At 35.3% G+C, this 17,322-nt stretch overlaps 1 protein-coding gene across 4 annotated transcripts; it reads left to right on the forward strand.

Annotated features, from left to right (window-relative positions):
- The first annotated feature begins 143 nt into the window (after positions 1–143).
- LOC131543411 (NACHT, LRR and PYD domains-containing protein 1a) lies at positions 144–17,141 on the forward strand. Of its 4 annotated transcripts, XM_058780709.1 has the most exons (14): positions 144–275; positions 5,719–6,092; positions 6,521–8,189; positions 8,292–8,566; positions 8,662–9,050; positions 9,147–9,572; positions 9,986–10,252; positions 10,359–10,613; positions 10,718–10,963; positions 11,057–11,314; positions 11,406–11,714; positions 11,816–12,085; positions 12,203–12,286; positions 12,654–12,809. In XM_058780709.1, exons 5-14 carry the CDS (start codon positions 8,944–8,946, stop codon positions 12,688–12,690), a joined length of 2,259 nt encoding a protein of 752 aa, XP_058636692.1. In that variant the 5' UTR covers positions 144–275; positions 5,719–6,092; positions 6,521–8,189; positions 8,292–8,566; positions 8,662–8,943; the 3' UTR covers positions 12,691–12,809. The 4 variants fall into 4 exon arrangements, with proteins under 4 accessions (XP_058636692.1, XP_058636693.1, XP_058636695.1 ...); XM_058780710.1 differs by lacking the exon at positions 10,718–10,963 and having other exon boundaries at positions 11,222–11,314; XM_058780712.1 differs by lacking the exons at positions 144–275; positions 5,719–6,092; positions 6,521–8,189; ... (6 more) ...; positions 11,057–11,314; positions 11,406–11,714 and adding exons at positions 14,499–14,563; positions 14,673–14,884; positions 15,494–15,594; ... (3 more) ...; positions 16,327–16,371; positions 16,462–17,141 and having other exon boundaries at positions 12,029–12,085; positions 12,654–12,815.
- Positions 17,142–17,322: the final 181 nt, after the last annotated feature.

A 17,322-nucleotide genomic window follows, 5' to 3' on the forward strand; every position in this document is an offset into this window, starting at 1 on the left:
CCATGACTTTGGCTAATTAACCAGGAAAGTTACTTTAAAGTGATCTCTGTGGAAGGATTCATTTGTACATGCCCTCAACCCGAAAGTGTTTCGGTTTGGCGCCATAGTCCGGATGTGTGACGTGAACCTATATGCTAAAAGGCGGAAAGTATCCCTTGTAGGACTGCGGCAGTGCTACTAACTCCCAATGCAGAGCTGTCCATGGGTGGATTTACAAACCTGTGTTGTCTTGATGGATTTTATTTGTACGATTCTGCAGTGATGCGCTGAACAAGGTCGGTAGTCAGGTGGCTTTCGGTTTTGGCTCTGCGCCGTCTTTCACACTGTGCTAGGTTGGAAATTGATGTATTTTTAATTTGCAACTCGTTCAACATTTGAATCACATTTTTTTTTGTACCATTATCGTTACATTTTGTTGTTTTTGTTACTGGCTCTTTGTAGATGGGCTGTTCCACCGAATTGTTGCCATTTGTTTGTTGTAAAACTTGTTTAATTATCTTTTTAAAAACTGAATCTCATAACACAATTATACACTGTTATCTATTTTCTATTAACTAATCTCGGATAACTTTATTTAGTTAGTTAGCTAGTGGTGTTACCAAAACGTGTTTTAAAGCATGTTTAAAAACATGTCAACTATTTCCTTTTGTGTTTAGTTGATGGTTTCTATGGAGTCAATTTAATGCCGCATATATATACAAAAGAAAATAAAGTTTTGCAAAGAAAAATAAAGAATTGCAAAAGAAAATAAAGTTTTGCAAAAGAAAATAAGTTTAGCAAAGAAAAATAAAGAATTGCGAAATAGATAAATAAAACAGAGCAAAAGCAATGATTTTGCAATACATATTTTCCATGGCCATATCTACTAATTTATTTGCCATGCAGCTTTTATTTTGCGTTTCAGTCAAGTTTGAGCTTGCGATACTGTTTTCCCTTTGGGCTTCACGTTTCTGGGCGTCTGACTTTGTGGTGCTGTTTTGACATGGAGTCAGGGGACGGGGGCGTGTCCAACAGGCCTGGGCATGCCTCCCTGGAAGTGACGTCATCGGCCCGAGACGCAGATCACAGCTGATCCAGGCACCGTCACTGAGCAGAGGCATGCGGGCGGATCGTTTCCTTTATTCACTAGCTTTAAAACATGCATGCTTTCGTTTTATTAACAAATGTATATGTGTATTAGCAGCGTTTGCTCAAGTTAAAGAAGTTGTTAATATGAACATCTGCTGTTTATTTCTCTCAATGTGTGCACACTTTTATAGCATTAAAATGTGTATTGTTTCATCTGGTTAACTAAATGTGCATTAATAGTGCTTGTTTAAAATCTCTTAACCTGTGCACAGCGCTCTTTGTTTACATTAGTGCAGAGTTACTGCTAGTTTTAATGTAAAAGAATGCAATTAACTTCACAAACTATACATCATTAAAAAGGTCTAAGACTCAAGCTTCATATATCCATCTCGACTTCGTTTTTCATTTACATAACTCCTGGCATAAATTAAGAAATGACTGGCACTGGAAGTTTAAAAAAATGAAGCTTGAGTCTTTTGGTTTAAATTTCTCGTGGCCACGAGATATTAATGGGTAAACAAACCAGCGTGACCATAGCAACCTGGGATTATCAGAGATATATTTATTAATATTTTATTTTTAATTAAGAAATTTAAAAAAAAAAAAAAAACATCATTAAATTATTATATTAACACCACCACGGGGTAATTTTACCCATGGCTGTTTTTCAAATAGGCTACATAATATATTTTCAATTAAAAATATCCAAGTCTTACAGTCATTGACTTTTACTAAAATTGTGTTATTTACAATCCCTGTTTATTGTTAAAAAATTGTTTAGATAAAACCAGAACAAAAATGGGGCATTTATACCTATAAGCGCCATCAGGACAAATTTACATAATTCCTGTCATCACGTTCAAATGAAGATGTTTTAGATGTTTATTCCTCTACTCATAAATGTTCAAACTTTGGATTAAATATTAATTTGTGTTTGCAATTTTTATCGTTTATGGTTCGCTACTGTGTTGCTTATTTATTCCTGAAAAACAAATCTGAATTATGAACAATTTTTATGATTACCCCAAGTTTATTGGTGTTGTTCTCTTATTCAAATGATAAATTATATAACTAAACAAATTAATTAATTAGGTGAAACTGTGCACTTGAATTTGTCATTGTACATCTTTTGCAATGTGGTGAATTAATATTGCTTATAATAGTCTATTTAGGGTGTTTTAGTCATTTAAATAACATGGGTTATCTTGAAACATTTTATTAGCTATAATATTACAACACCCAAATATGTATTTATTTCCTCGTAATTCTCGTTGTCATTGCAGACTGGTTTATATTCATCATTAAGAAAAGTGATTAGTGTAACCTGCTTAAAAATAGCTGTGAACTTAAAACAACAGGACAAAAACATAGCTGATGACTAAAAATAATAATTTTATGACTCTAGACATTGTGAAGACAGTTTGTTTATGCATGATTAAACTAATGGCCACGACATACAGTATTATCACGTTCCCACGACTTAATATCTCGTGGCCAAGACAAAACTAAACCAAAATGACTTTTTAATCTTTTTTTAAACTTCCAGTGCCAGTCATTTCTTAATTTATGCCAGGAGTTATGTAAATGAAAACGAAGTCGAGATGGATATATGAAGCTTGAGTCTTAGACCTTTTAATGATGTATAGTTTGTGAAGTTAATTGCATTCTTTTACATTAAAACTAGCAGTAACTCTGAACTAATGTAAACAAAGAGCGCTGTGCACAGGTTAAGAGATTTTAAACAAGCACTATTAATGCACATTTAGTTAACCAGATGAAACAATACACATTTTAATGCTATAAAAGTGTGCACATTGAGAGAAATAAACAGCAGATATTCATATTAACAACTTCTTTAACTTGAGCAAACGCTGCTAATACACATATACATTTGTTAATAAAACGAAAGCATGCATGTTTTAAAGCTAGTGAATAAAAGGAAACGATCCGCCCGCATGCCTCTGCTCAGTGACGGTGCCTGGATCAGCTGTGATCTGCGTCTCGGGCCGATGACGTCACTTCCAGGGAGGCATGCCCAGGCCTGTTGGACACGCCCCCGTCCCCTGACTCCACCCCCATGTCAAAACAGCGCCACAAAGTGAGACGCGCAGAAACGTGAAGCTCAAAGGGAAAACAGTATCTCAAGCTCAAACTTTTTGCAATACTTCATTTTCTTTTGCATATATATGCGGCATTAAATTGACTCCATAGGTTTCATTATCAATAACTAATATCTGTAATAGAAATATTGTATATTTGTATTATATATGCACGCAAAAAAAAAAAAAAAAGTTTTCTGTAGGGCAAATAGAGAGATAGCTTGTGTCTCTCACTCCTTTCAATGCAGCCTGCCATGGGTGGATGTTTCTGGTTCCTATTTCCGTTTTTTGTTTTTTTGTTTTTTCTTCAGCCTAAAGTGTGTAAAGGGGCTGACAAGACGTACGGATCCATATGCAAGCTTTTATTAAATAGAGACATGGTCAAAACACAGGCAGGGTCGAACAGATGAGTAATCAAATAAACAGAACAATATCCAGAGGGCTTGACAATAGGGGTAATCCATAAACATAAGCAATAGTCCAGGGGCCTGTACCATGATGGTGGCTGAACAAACTCAGGGTTACAGGATTAGTTTTGAGTTGACAAAACCAAACCAGTCCAATCCGGCTTTGTTGGTACCATGAAGCTGATCATCAACTTTCTCTGTCAACTCAGGCTTGATCCTGAGTTAGTAGAGGGCGTGCACATGAAAGTGTGACATCAGTAATGAGCAGCCAATCACATGCCTTAAAGGAACACTCCACTATTTTTGAAAATAGGCTCATTTTCCAACTCCCCAAGAGTTAAACAGTTGAGTTTTACCGTTTTCGAATCCATTCAGCCGATCTCCGGGTCTGGCAGTAGCACTTTTAGCTGCAGCTTACCAGATCATTGAATCTGATTAGATCTATGCTAAGCTGCAGCTAAAAGTGCTACTGCCAGACCCGGAGATCGGCTGAATGGATTAGAAAACGGTAAAACTCAACTGTTTAACTCTTGGGGAGTTGGAAAAATGAGCCTATTTTCAAAAATAGTGGAGTGTTCCTTTAAACTATGATTCACTTCTTGTGAGAGAGTCAGTGCGAAGATTAAAAGATTGAACAATATGAAGAATTTAAACACATTTACACAGCACGATCATGAAACGATCTATCCATGAAAGAGGAAAACTTAAAGTTAACATCTTACCATATAAGTGCAAGTAAAAGTTGTAAAGTTAGTTTATAGAGTTTATATTATAGGTATAAAACACTTAAAATTCTAAGCTCATATGTAGTCATGTTTAAAGCTATTGATTCTAAAACTTATTTATATTGCATATTATCTATATGTTTACATTGACTTTAGATAAAAGCTTAATAATTACTATTGAACTAAGCTGGCTCGTGTAATGGTATAATAATAAATAATATAAAATAATTATGACAAATAATCATCTCTAAAAAACAGATGGTTTTATCTTTTAAAATGTTTTACTATGTAGTGACCTTTAATTTGGAGTAAGAGAAACTTGAGGAGTGGCTTTATTGCGTCAAATTTCGGTTTGAGATCTCTTAATCAGAACATAACCTGCCCCGGAGCAGGTTAGCTATGGAGCATAAGTTAATACAGGGGACACAGACTAGAAAACAAGAAACAGGTTCCGTATTGCAGCTAACACTAGGGGAGTGATAAACGCAGGACAACACTGGAAGTGAACAAGAAACACGGAATGGCAGCTAGCGCTTGAAGATAGCTATACGCAGATCAATACTCGGCGATCTGTGAAAGGAAGTCCATGGCTTAAGTAAGCTGTGTGATCAGTGCAATCAACTGTGTGTGTCGTCAGTGCAATGGATGATGGGAATTGTAGTCTGAGGGTGACGTGCAACAGTAGTGTAGTGCAAGAGTCAATGTGGTGAGCGGGTGACCTCTGGTGGTGAGTGAACGGAAGTTCATAGGCCGGATTCATGACAAAGTGACTGAATTTGTTTTGCAGTGAAAATGTACCAGATAGATTACTTTTCTCACCTCAAGATAAGGTCTTATCAATAGAAGGCCATATCAAGGCTATCTGCTGTATCAAGTATATGACAAAACATAAGCCTAGGCCTATATAAAACCATTCTTTCATATAAATAAAGCCTGAAATAATTAAATAATAGCCTATTCAGATATATATATATATATATATATATATCTGAATAGGCTATTATTTAATTATTTCAGGCTTTATCTTTATTATATAACAAAATATAAAGTAAATAAATGAAAAAATTGACCGTCTTTTTAAATTCTATCTACTTTTCTTTTATTTATTAAAAAATTTACCCTCTAACACTATCATTCTTTTTCTATTCTGTCTAATTGTTTTCTTGCTACATGTACTGCAATAGACTAATGATAGATGAGTTGGTTAATCCTGGAAACCACTGAATTAGCCGTTCCATAAGCAGCACCTACTGTCAGAGAGTGAATTTAAATTTTAAACTAAAAATGTGTAATTTTAATTAAAAAAAATAAATAAATCTTTTTGAATAATTTTTCAACTAAAACTTATACTAATGATTCCAAACAGTCTTTTTTTACCCTCTTCCTCGCAACTAATCTCTCAGAATTTGATTATGACAGGTGCAGAACAGAATCTTCAGGATGGCGAGCACCCAGCAATCTGCACAGGAATTCCTGGGAAATGGATACAATCTGCTAACTGGATCTCATTTAAATTGTGATCCTGTAATTGAAGCCTTAAATCAGTGCAAATTCTTCAAAACTCATGATCTTAATTCAATTGAATCTGGAAATTACTCAGGATAAGATAAAGATTATACTTGACCTAGTTATTTCTAAAGGTGAAGAAGCATGCTATAAGTTTTTAAAAGTTCTTGACAAAAAAAGATTTCAAGTATTTCCAAGACCTGGTTTGGGTTCTCCAGATTTACACCACTGGATTAGTTGCTTCTCCTTCCAGGAAGAACCACAATCTCAAACAGCAAACAAAGCAGGTGGGTAACAAGCACAGGAATTCTGTATTCTTCTTCTTCTTTTTCTTCTTGTGACAAGCAGTCTAGATAAGCGTATTTGTATTCTTAGCTGTAGTTTTATTAATAACTTTATTTAATCAGAGGCATATAGTGAAAGTTGGGGAAGGCAAAGTGGTAGCATAATGGGGTTCAGGATGAGTCAAGCTGCCTTGGTATATTGAAGCTCTTTGACCGTTCTCGATCAATGAAGTCTCAAAATTTAAGGTATTTAGAAATAGGCAATGCTAAACAAACACCATATTTTTGTCTAATTGTCATTTTGTGACAAGAACATTTTTTGTCAATTTTGATTGACCTTTTTAAGACTGGAGCATATATTCAGAGAAGTGCACTGGTTTTACTGTACTGTTGTAGGTATCTAAATAAAATTTTCTTTAAATGTTTTCCAGATTCAGATCCTTGTACCACATACCAGGGCCTTTTGAGATGGAAAGCAAGACAAATACTGGATGATAAATGGAACCAAAGCATGAATTTCTTAAAAAATGAGCAAAAGAAAATCAATCATGTACATACCCCTTGTTATGGACACAGATTCTAGTACAGTTTCAAAGCTTAAGAAGAACAAGGAATACAAGAAATCTCGTTCAAAGAAACTGAAGACCTATATTCCAACAGACAAGAAAATGTTGTCTCCCAAAGACTTGCTAATGAATGATGAAAAAGCATCCTGCTTGTGGGAAAACCTGGAGTGGGAAAAACAACAGTTGCACTGGAGATACTTAGACTTTGGACAGAAGAGAAAAACATTCCAGTGAGTTATATGTTTTATTTTGATGAGCCACTGATGAGAGTCTTCACTCAGTCTCCATATCCCCAAAACTTGAAGGATCTTCTTTTTCAAAAGTATGAATCCCCAAATAAAGCATCTGATCAAGTCCTGGAAAATATTGAGAGCAATTCAGAGAATGTTGTTATCATTTTTGATGGTATCATGGATGTGATTGGAAACTCTGTGATTAAACAGCTTATGGAGAAAGAACTTCTAAAGGATGCAAAGATCTTGACCACTTGCAGACCAGAAGCTGAGAATACAGGTTATTTGTCAGACTGGCAGTCTTATCGAGTGGAGGTTCAGGGCTTTAATCATAAGTCCATCTATGAATACTTTAAGTGGATGTTGGGAACGACAGATGACATTGGTGCTTTGGAAAACCCAGAGTTGTTTAGTTTATGCTCTGTGCCACTGTATGCCTTCATAGTAGCTGCTTGCATTTCAGTAAGTCCTACTGAAGCAAGGAATGAGCCATTTACAGTGACAGAGATGTATGTCCGAATTTTTCGCTTTCGCATAAAACAACATGGGCACCAAGATGTGGAGCACTTGGATAAGTACATTAAAGACAGCAGAAGGGATGTCATAAACTTAGCCTTAGCCTCCTATCAAGCAGTGCTAGCAAAGACAGTGAACCTGACAGATTTGGATCATGAAGATAAGTCTGTGCAAAATGCTTTCTTGACAAAGCAATTCTGGAACCCATCCACAACCTCTTGCACAGTGTATGCATTCCTGCATAATACAATGCAAGAGTTTTGGGCAGCTCTCTATCTAATTTTAAATCCTGACAAGATTACCAATGTACTGGATAAATGCCAAAACGATGAAGATGGAAAATATCTTAAATATATCATGCCATTTTTGTCTGGACTTCTCTCTGATAACGTAGTTGAGCTCATAAAGTGTTTGGTGCCAGTAGAACACATAGAAGCCACACGTGTCAAGTACTTTCAACAGATTATAGATACTTTCCTTTACACCAAAGAACAGAATCAAGAAGGTGATTGTGAGCAGTTTGTGGAAGCTGACAACATCTTATTTGTGTGTCGATGCCTTTATGAGTATCAGTCTCCTGAGGCATGCCGACTCTTCCTGGTAAAGATTCAGTATGAGCTTGATTTAGAGGACCAAACACTTGATCCATACCAGTGCTGTGTAATATCCTATGTGGTCAATCAAGCTGTGCATCGGAGCATTGATCTGGATCTCACAGACTGTAGCATTACTGACCCCGGCTTGAAACTACTTCTAAACTCATTGAAAAATCTGAAATTTCTCAGGTACAAGAAGTTCAGTTATGGCTGTTGAAACAAAGAATCACTCCTTTTCATATGAGTGTCTAGCAATTACAAAAATTATATGATGTATATTTTTGTTCCCAGGTCAACAAGCACGTTGAAATCTCAAATGTGGAGAGTGGCTCTTGAAGCAGGGCAGTTTTCAGATTTTGATAGTTTGCTTAACTTATTCAGCTTTGAAATGCATCTCTCTGCACTGGAAACACTAGACCAGAAAATGTTTCAAAGGATAGCAGAAGTCCTTAAAAACAAGAGATCAGAGATCAGTGTTCATCTTTTTCTGCATGTAAATGGAGAAGTCATAACCAGATCTTTGCAGAAGGCAATTTTGAGAGCTTACCTAATATTGCGACCATTAGGTACAAATAGTTAAACTTATTTTTTATTTTTATTTTTTTTTACTTTAATTTACTTATTCACATATATTCTGTATTTCTTTCTCATTTATTCATAGAATTTCCCCCCATCAATTTAAAGTAGCTATAGAAACAGAGCTCTATCTTCAAGGAGCTATTTACGAGATGAAGACAGGTCAACGATGTGTAAGGAAACTGCTGTCTGTTTGCAGCAATAATCAAAGAGAAAACTTTGATGAGCAGTGTAAATTCCTGCTGAAACTTCACGAACATGCCAAGAACATGGATGCTCTTCCAGTTTTGCAACCTGTTTTCTTTGCATTGCCACCTACCTGGGTTGTACAGCCTCAAACCCATCAGTGTCACTACTTCTCCAAACCATGGAAGTTCTAAATTTAAGGAAGCCCGCTGAACTAGATCATGTCACATATGAGCTGAGTGAACTTAAAATAATTCTTCAATGTATGCCTTACATTACAGAAATGAGGTGAGTTTTTTTTTTTTTTTTTAATAGTATTGATTTAAAACAACTAGGTATAGTTCTTAAGTATAATTTTTACATTTTTTATACAAAATATTGCAGGTTCAGTGCTGCTCTCAGACAGCCCAAAGACATCAACAAAATTGTGAAGATTGTTGCTGATCTTTTCATTCTTGCATCCGAAAGTGGAGGGGGAAAACTAAAAAGCCTTTCAACAGCATGCAGTTACTCAACCTTTCCCTTTGCTGAAGACAGCAAAGACATGCAGAGCTTTTTCTTTTTGGATCTCTTCACCCAGCTGAAGGAAAGTTCATCATGGAAGACAGCACTACCAGCATTGAAGCCCATTCTTCAGGTTGCCCCTGCTGTATGGACATTGGACCGACAAACACTAGAGAAGACTTTTGCTCTTACTGAACTACTGAAGCTTCAGGCCATCACAAAAACCATGGAGCTCACAAGCTGGTCACGTGAAAGAGAAAAACTTAGGAGTTTCCTAAATTGTTTACCCTATATTTCACACCTTTGGTGAGTTGATTTGCTAAGACAAATTTAAAATGCATGATGTTTCATTTGGTGGTGTAAAGGTTCATCCAAAAATGAAAATTCTGTCATAATTTATTCACCTGTATGACTTTATTTCTTTTGTAGTACACAAATGAAGTTATTTTGAAGAATGTTGATAACCAAACCGTTTTGGTTATATTTGACTTACATTGTATGGACAAAACACTGAGACATTAATAAAAAACTTATTTTGAAGAAAGTAAGTCATACAGGTTAGAAACGACATGAGGTTGAGTGAAAGATGACAGTATTTTCTTTCTTTTTTTTTTTTTGCTGGACTATCTCTTTAAGTTGTCATATTTTAGTGTGCCTCCTTGCATTTTCTTGTTTGATTTGTGTAGTGATTTTACTTGCAACTTGCTATCTCTTTATAGCTGTAATGAGCAGTTTTTCCAGTCTGTGTGTGAAGTCCTCTCAGCAGACAGCGAATGGAATCCAAAACAGATTGCTGAGCTTTTAAGATCCCTTGGTTTTAGTATTTCTTTGATAGACATGCTGCCAAGTCGCCTCTGCAAAGCTGTTGGCAATGTTTTTAAACTGCTGGATAAAGAGAACATCTCCCTCAGTCTTCTTCCTCGAAAGATCTCTTGTCAAGGTTGTGCCTACCTCTTTTCAATTGTGAAAAAGTTTCAAACATTGAGGTAATAATTTTTATGATGTAAATTCGTTACACAATTGCACAAATTTCAGTGTTCTGACTAAGTATACCCCTGCTTACTTTTTCCATTTTATTTAACTTTTTTTCAGAGTAAATGAAATAGCAACTGCAAATCTGGCAAGACTGGCTATATCAGATAAAGAAATAAATGCTGTAACTGTGGAAGAGCTGTCTTTGGTTTTGACTAACTCTCATCTACCAGAGAGAGCACTTTGCCAGCTATTAAGTAACCTAACTTCTCTTCTTAGAGTCTGGACAGTACACAACTTGAACCTTTCTGAATTTAAAATTGAGCCTCACTGGCTCATTTGTCTGCTGTGTCATCAGGGTCCCTTGTCCATTAAGTGAGTGAGATTCTGCTGTGGAATATATACATCTTTTTCTTTTTTTCAAAAACGTGTTTGTTTACTTGTAAAAATGTACATTAATAAGAATTCTATGACAACAGATTTCATGAGGGCACTCTGCAAAGACTGGCAGAAATTGTGTATGATGCTCAAGATGAAAATTTGACGCAGTTGTTCGTGGAGAAAACTGATGGTGATTTATCACCTTGTAATTTGTCCTGGGAAGTTTTATCTTACCTAATTCAGGGCACCAAAAAGCAAGTGACACTAGACCTTGCAGAGGGTAGATTTAATGTCTTGAAAGTTCCAAGCCTTCTTGCTTTACTGGATACAGTGTGCTTTAAAAGGCAAGATCTTTACTGGTGTACTGGTAAATATATTTACACTATATGGTGTTGTTAGCATTAGACATTCTAAAATAATTCTTTCTTACAATGCAGGATAAGCCCACGGTTTGTCAGGGCTGCATTGAAAGAGATATACCAAAACCATGCTGGTCATCTGATTGTGAAATTAGTCAAATCTTCAGCTAACCTGATTAACCTTTGCATGAGAGAGTTGGATTCAACTGACTGCAAAGCCCTCTGTTTTGCCCTGCACTATAGTGATGGTGTTAAGCTCAACCTGTTGAACTCTGTCATACCAAGTAATGAGACTGATAGCATCGTCAAACTTCTGCACAGAGTGTCTGATCTGAGGTAATGTGCTCAAATAATTTTTGTTCAGCTTTACATTTAAAATTTGCAAGAGTTTTGCATTGCTCACAGCACTACTGCTTTATGGGACTAGGGTTGACAGAAAGCTGTTGCTGAACTTTCTTCATGCGTCTAAGGACATGGAAAAGCAAGGATATTCGGTGTCTTCCCTCTTGACTGCACTGAACCACAAACTGGACTTCTCCTGCAGTGCTTCCCTCGGCAGTGGCCGTTCTGCTCAAGAGAATAGGGATCTTCTAACTATGAGTCGTATGGATTTTACAGCCATTTCTTCTGCCATTAAAACATCAACATGCGATACAGAATTGATTTTATACGACTTCCAAGCAGAGGATTCTGCACTTGAGATTCTATTCCCTATTCTGCACAAAGTGCATCTTCGGTGAGTCTTCGTATATTTTTACATAAATTAAGGTCATTATTTTATTGTTAGATTTCTACAGAAGATCAAATGATTCAGTTGCAAAAACTTCTGTCTCACAGCTTGGGCAAAAGTCTTCTTTGTCAGATTTTAACCTTGATTTCCAATGCCCCGATGGCTATGTCTTTACAATGGGCATCATCACTTTCCAAAGCTCTTGGAAAAGATCTGAACCTCAGTGACATTCCTCTTAACTATCGTACATGTGAGTCTCTGCAGTTAGTCCTGGATGACAAAGAGGAGCTTACACATCTTAATCTCAGCTATTGTCAGATCACAGATGCGTGCTTGGATCTTTTGCTCCCTCACCTCCACAAAATTATGATTTTAGAGTGAGTATTCATGGGCTAATTAAAGAAAAGACTGGGCTGTTGTTGTTTTTTTAAATCTATTTCTTTATTTAAACCATATAATTGATGATTTCTCTTAACATTTTTTTTTTTTTTCAGTCTTACTGGAAATGACATAACTGATAAAGGTGTGCTGAGACTGCACCAAGCCTTAGATGAAAACAGTTTCACAAAGACCATATGGTGATTATGGTGTTATATTTGATATTTTGTGCAGCTAGCACTGTACATTGACATTTTATTGGAAAAATAAATGAAAAAAAGATAATTAGTTCAGTTTAATTGCTCGTATTCCAGAGGTACAACCAAAATATTTTGTTGTTGTTGGTGTCTATTATTTAACATCATCATGGAGTACTCTACAATATGATGGGGATTTTTTTAGTAGTAGCTTATAAATCACACGATGTTATAGTGCTTGTCAAATTATAACTGTCTTTTTATGGTAAAGTTCTCACCATGTTTGTTTGTTTAAGTAACAGTTATGGTTTGTTCTGATGTGTTAAACAGAATTGAATTCTTGATTATCTTTATTCAATCATTTGCACAGCCTTTGTGACAACCAAATAACAGAGATGGCCTCCTGATGGAAGAAGCACGCTTTGAAACCCAACAGGCCGATACAAGAAGATGCATCCAAACACAGAATTACATCACTAAAGATTTGAGATCAAAAAGTGAGATGGAAAAATCAATCAGTACTTTTGTTAAGGTACTGGTACCAAGAATTTGTTACTTTTGTGTTTGTGAGAGTTTTCAGATATTTTTCAACAGCATTCTGATGCAGTTTAACCAGCACAGAGAGATTTAATAGACCAGTTACGAGCTAGCAAAAGCCTAAATCATTAGTTGGGTGAAGATGAAGGAATGATATTTTTGTTTTATGAATGGTGGATATAAGTGGAATGTCAGTAAAGGTCAAAAGATCATGAAGGATGACTCACGGGCCAATTGCAAACAGAAAAGTAATGTGGTAGGAAAGGGGACCTCAATCTTTATTTAAAGATGGGTGATAAAGAGTGCCCATTCTTGATTAGTTGTCAGCAATGTATGCTGAGATTATCTCTGTAGTTTTGGAGCTGCGGATCTCTGTGCCATCTTACGTTAAAGGGTTAGTTCACTCAAAAATGAAAATTAGCCTGTGATGTACGAGGCATCCTAGGTGTATACGACTTTTTCTTACAGACGAATCCAAGCAGAGATTAGTGAACATTTCCAACTGATAAATAGGATACAAGCAGGAAAAGCATAGATGCAATAAACCATTAAGCATTTGCCTAATACATATTTCTCACACTAAAATATGATAACCTAAAGAGATAGTTCAGCCAAAACATGAGCCACCCTCTTGTGATTCCCACCTGTACGACGAAAATATATTTTTAGAAATATCTCAATGTTTTGTCCATGCAGTGTAAATCAAATAACCAAAATAGTTTGGTTGTTTACATTCTACAAAACATCTTCATTTGTGTTCCTTAGAAGAAATAAACTTAAACAGGTTTGGAACAACATGGGGGTGAATAAATGATCACAGAATTAAAAAAAATGTTTTCTGAACTATCCCTTTAACATTGCCTAATGAAAAATCAGGCATGCATTTAATTTTACAAAGCAAATCAACCTAAGGCGTAAAATATAGGGTAAACAATTCAGGAAGGCAAAATGACATAATTAGGATACAAGAGAAAAGCACAGATCCTTTGCTATTTCTTAAGTGATTTCTCAGAACCTTCTATCAGTAATCAGTACATATTTCCAGTTTTCAAGTGACAGCAGCAGCTTACAAACTTCAGTCAGTCACACAGAAGGTAGAACGGTGCTGGTCAGTCATCAGATAATAGGGTCAAACAAGCAATCAGGAAAGTAGGGATGAAACCATAATGTTGTTGTGAATAGGGTAGAGGGTAAAGAACAGAAATATAGCAAAATAAATGAGAAATGCAAAAATGTTTATTAATTATCCAAAATCATGCGTGACCGTATGGTTTATATGTATGTAAAGGACATCATATAGCATAGGCTAGGCTATATATTGCCATACAGCTATGTATATTATACAGACGCTTAAATATAATTTTTTATCTTTGTGGACCATGAAGGTTATGAAATGGATCCAAGATACTAATAAAGTTAAAGGAATGTTTTGTATTGGAAAATAACTCATGAAATAGTTCTCTGAATTTAAATCGAGATTTACCATGGACTGACAGCTCAACCGTACAGTAGAGTTTTATATAAAACATAAATTTAAAAAAAAAAAGTGCTGGAGGCTATTTATTAGATGTCTACTAATAAAATATTTTTAGGGGTGAAAGTTAAAGGGTTAAACTTGTTAGAAGTAAAAAGTCATTTCATATACAAACATTTCATATAAAAACATCTTATATTGTAGACAGAAGATCTCATAAAGAAGTTTGAGCCTGAACTAGCAGTAATTGATGGCAAGATTTCCTATAGGTCAGTAAATTCTCTTTGTCTTTGAGGTATGACTTTTATTCATAAAAAAATATGATTTTCCGTGTAAAAATAGTTTCTCAAAAATAATTTTTCTTAAATTGTATTGCAGGTTTCAGTGGAAAACAGAAGGCCTTTTCATGTGCACCGCAACAGGGCTAGTATTTGGATTGAAAGGAAGTGGATGTGTAGAGTACAGTGTGGCTCACTGGGATATGCGTCTCCTCATCAACACTCACTATGAGCCTGCTGGACCTCTGTTTGATATCAAAACCCCTGCAGGAGAAATCGATGAACTTCACCTTCCACACTGTGAGACACATGGTAAATGATAAAGCATCTTAATGAATGGATACCCTACATACTATGAATATTCAAATTATTGTATAGAGAACTGAAATCAGCACATATCACTTCAGTTTCATCATCATGATGTTGGCCTTCTGAGCTCTGTTGTATAATATAGCTAGCTGTCTCTACTGTGATTCTGATGCTGCTTCCTCACTGAAATGGAATCTTTTGAGTAACTGATTCTTTCCAAACATTTTTTGTGGGCACTGACTGTTGCTAGACTTGACTATTGCATATTATTTTACATTTAGGTGGGATGATTTTTGTTAATTTTCAGTATTGAATAAAATGTTATTGACACGATGTCAACTCCACTGGACATATGGACATATATGCCTTATGTGGCCTTGATGAACAGCTCACTAGGTTTTCGAACACAATAATATTCATCTTATTTTGCCATCAAATGAGGGTTTTGATGTATTAAAGTCTGAAAAACTGTATTTATAAAAAAATTTTTAAAAAATTAACACAGTACTATTCAATCCCAACTGTGTGTTTTTTTTTTTTTTTACATTTTTTATTATAAAACTTAATTGGGTTTTTGTCTTTTTTTTTAACCACTTATCTTTTTATCTACAGTTGATGCAATTGGAAGTCTTTCTGTTGTCCATATACACAATGAAGACACTTGGGAATTCCTCTCTCCAAATAGAATTTCAACAACGCATATAGTTGTAAATGTCTGTAGGTTATCTAGGTATGGCATTGTGCATGAGAATAATCAAAATAACAAAATCATCAATGGTCAGGTGTTGCTGTTCCAGGAACCTGACATGTCACCGACACAGCAAAGGCTCTGGGTTTTTCTTTTGCCAAGCAATGTCCCACTCTCCGAGGTCTGATAACCTTTCATTTGTATTCATTTTATTTTTGTAGAGATTATTTTTATTAAACATCACTCATAGTCTTGTTTTGCCAGCAGATTAAAGAACAGCAACAACAGTATGTGTTCATCCAAACCAGCTCTGACTGCAAACTACAGATAAATGCAAAGTACACTCTCATCTCAAAAAAAGCCAAAAGAGTCCAACCGAAGGTATGTGAATTCAGAGATTGTGAAGCTAAACTGTGTAACGTCCATTGGCACAGAGAATTTGCTGATTTTACTAACCTTAGAAAATGCTATTCAGATTTTTTGTGTTTGTTGTGTCCTTTAGGAAAAATTATTTGAACCCTTGCACGCTGGCAATCACCATCCTGCATTTGAAGTCTTCTTAGATAAAGATGTGATTGAACTACGAATTAAAATTCAGCTTAAAATAAAGGAAAGTGATACGATTAACTTCAAAAATGCATGGAAGCGTTTGATAATTCTCAAGAAAAACACAGGTAATTAGACATTTTTGGTAATTAGACATTTTTTTGTAATATATTTTGGTAATTAATGTTTTGTTTTCTCATGTAACTGATAGATGATCATGCACAAATGAGATATGAAGAACATTCTAACATTCAAGGTACCATAATTCTCTTTGAAGTTCCCTGAGATTCACAGAATGCATCATTTTATAAAATGCCTGATAATTATTTGTCAATTTTGTGTCTAGTAAACTGTAAAACCTGGATATCTGCTCTTGGTGAAATCATGGAGGATCTTAAAAGTGAGGAGTTCAAGAAACTGAAGCATTTAATGACGCATACTGGGAAAAGACATCCCATTTGTTCAATGAGACTTGAAGAAACAAAAGAGAGGTGTGAGTTGGTGACTTTGGTTGTTAAGACATGGGGATTCAAAGAATCAGTGAAAGCCATACACGAGTTCATGAAGGAGCTGCCTCGCAACGATGAATTTGTGACAGACCGACTAAAGCCATATGTGAGACTCTTTGGCCTTGAGGGTTAGAGCATATCACAGACTTTTCAATCATATTGTGTAAATATGATTGAAAAAGTCAAAACACTTTTTATTAACACTCAACAACCTAGAATAACTGGTTGATTGTACTTCAACTGTAAATTCTAACCTGTGTATGTGGTTTTGTAATTGATTTTGTAAATTAATTGTATATATGTTTAGGTTATATGTTAATATACAGTTTTTATTTAGCTGATGCTTTAATCAAATTAAGTAGACAGCAACATTAGAAGTGCTGCAATTATTTGTGTTGTAATTATGACAATGAGCTGTTTCTAGTACTTGTTTAAATATGGGAATCATATTTCACAAATTAAGTTTAGATATGAATAATGTAATTTGTTGATGAAAGTAGAATCAACTGAACAAAAAGTGAACAATAAAAGTTTGATAAAAAAGGCTATGTTTAATCATTTAAAGGATTATCAACTAACTTAAGCTGCAGTCATGGAAGATCTACTGAAACCAGCATTGCTTGCTTGCATAGAAGGTGCAAATTTATCAATATGAACTTGAAAGTTTACAAACTCACACTAAGAGAGAAAAGGGCACA

Source organism: Onychostoma macrolepis, chromosome 07, assembly GCF_012432095.1.
Source record: "Onychostoma macrolepis isolate SWU-2019 chromosome 07, ASM1243209v1, whole genome shotgun sequence".
NCBI lineage: Eukaryota > Metazoa > Chordata > Actinopteri > Cypriniformes > Cyprinidae > Onychostoma > Onychostoma macrolepis.

Excerpts from the sequence above, each read along its gene's own strand:
- LOC131543411 (XM_058780709.1), top strand. The coding sequence starts at position 8,944 with ATGGAAGTTCTAAATTTAAGGAAGCCCGCTGAACTAGATCATGTCACA. Across the intron at positions 9,051-9,146 it reads CCTTACATTACAGAAATGAG|GTTCAGTGCTGCTCTCAGAC; the intron begins GTGAGTTTTTTT and ends AAAATATTGCAG. Across the intron at positions 10,614-10,717 it reads CAGGGTCCCTTGTCCATTAA|ATTTCATGAGGGCACTCTGC; the intron begins GTGAGTGAGATT and ends CTATGACAACAG.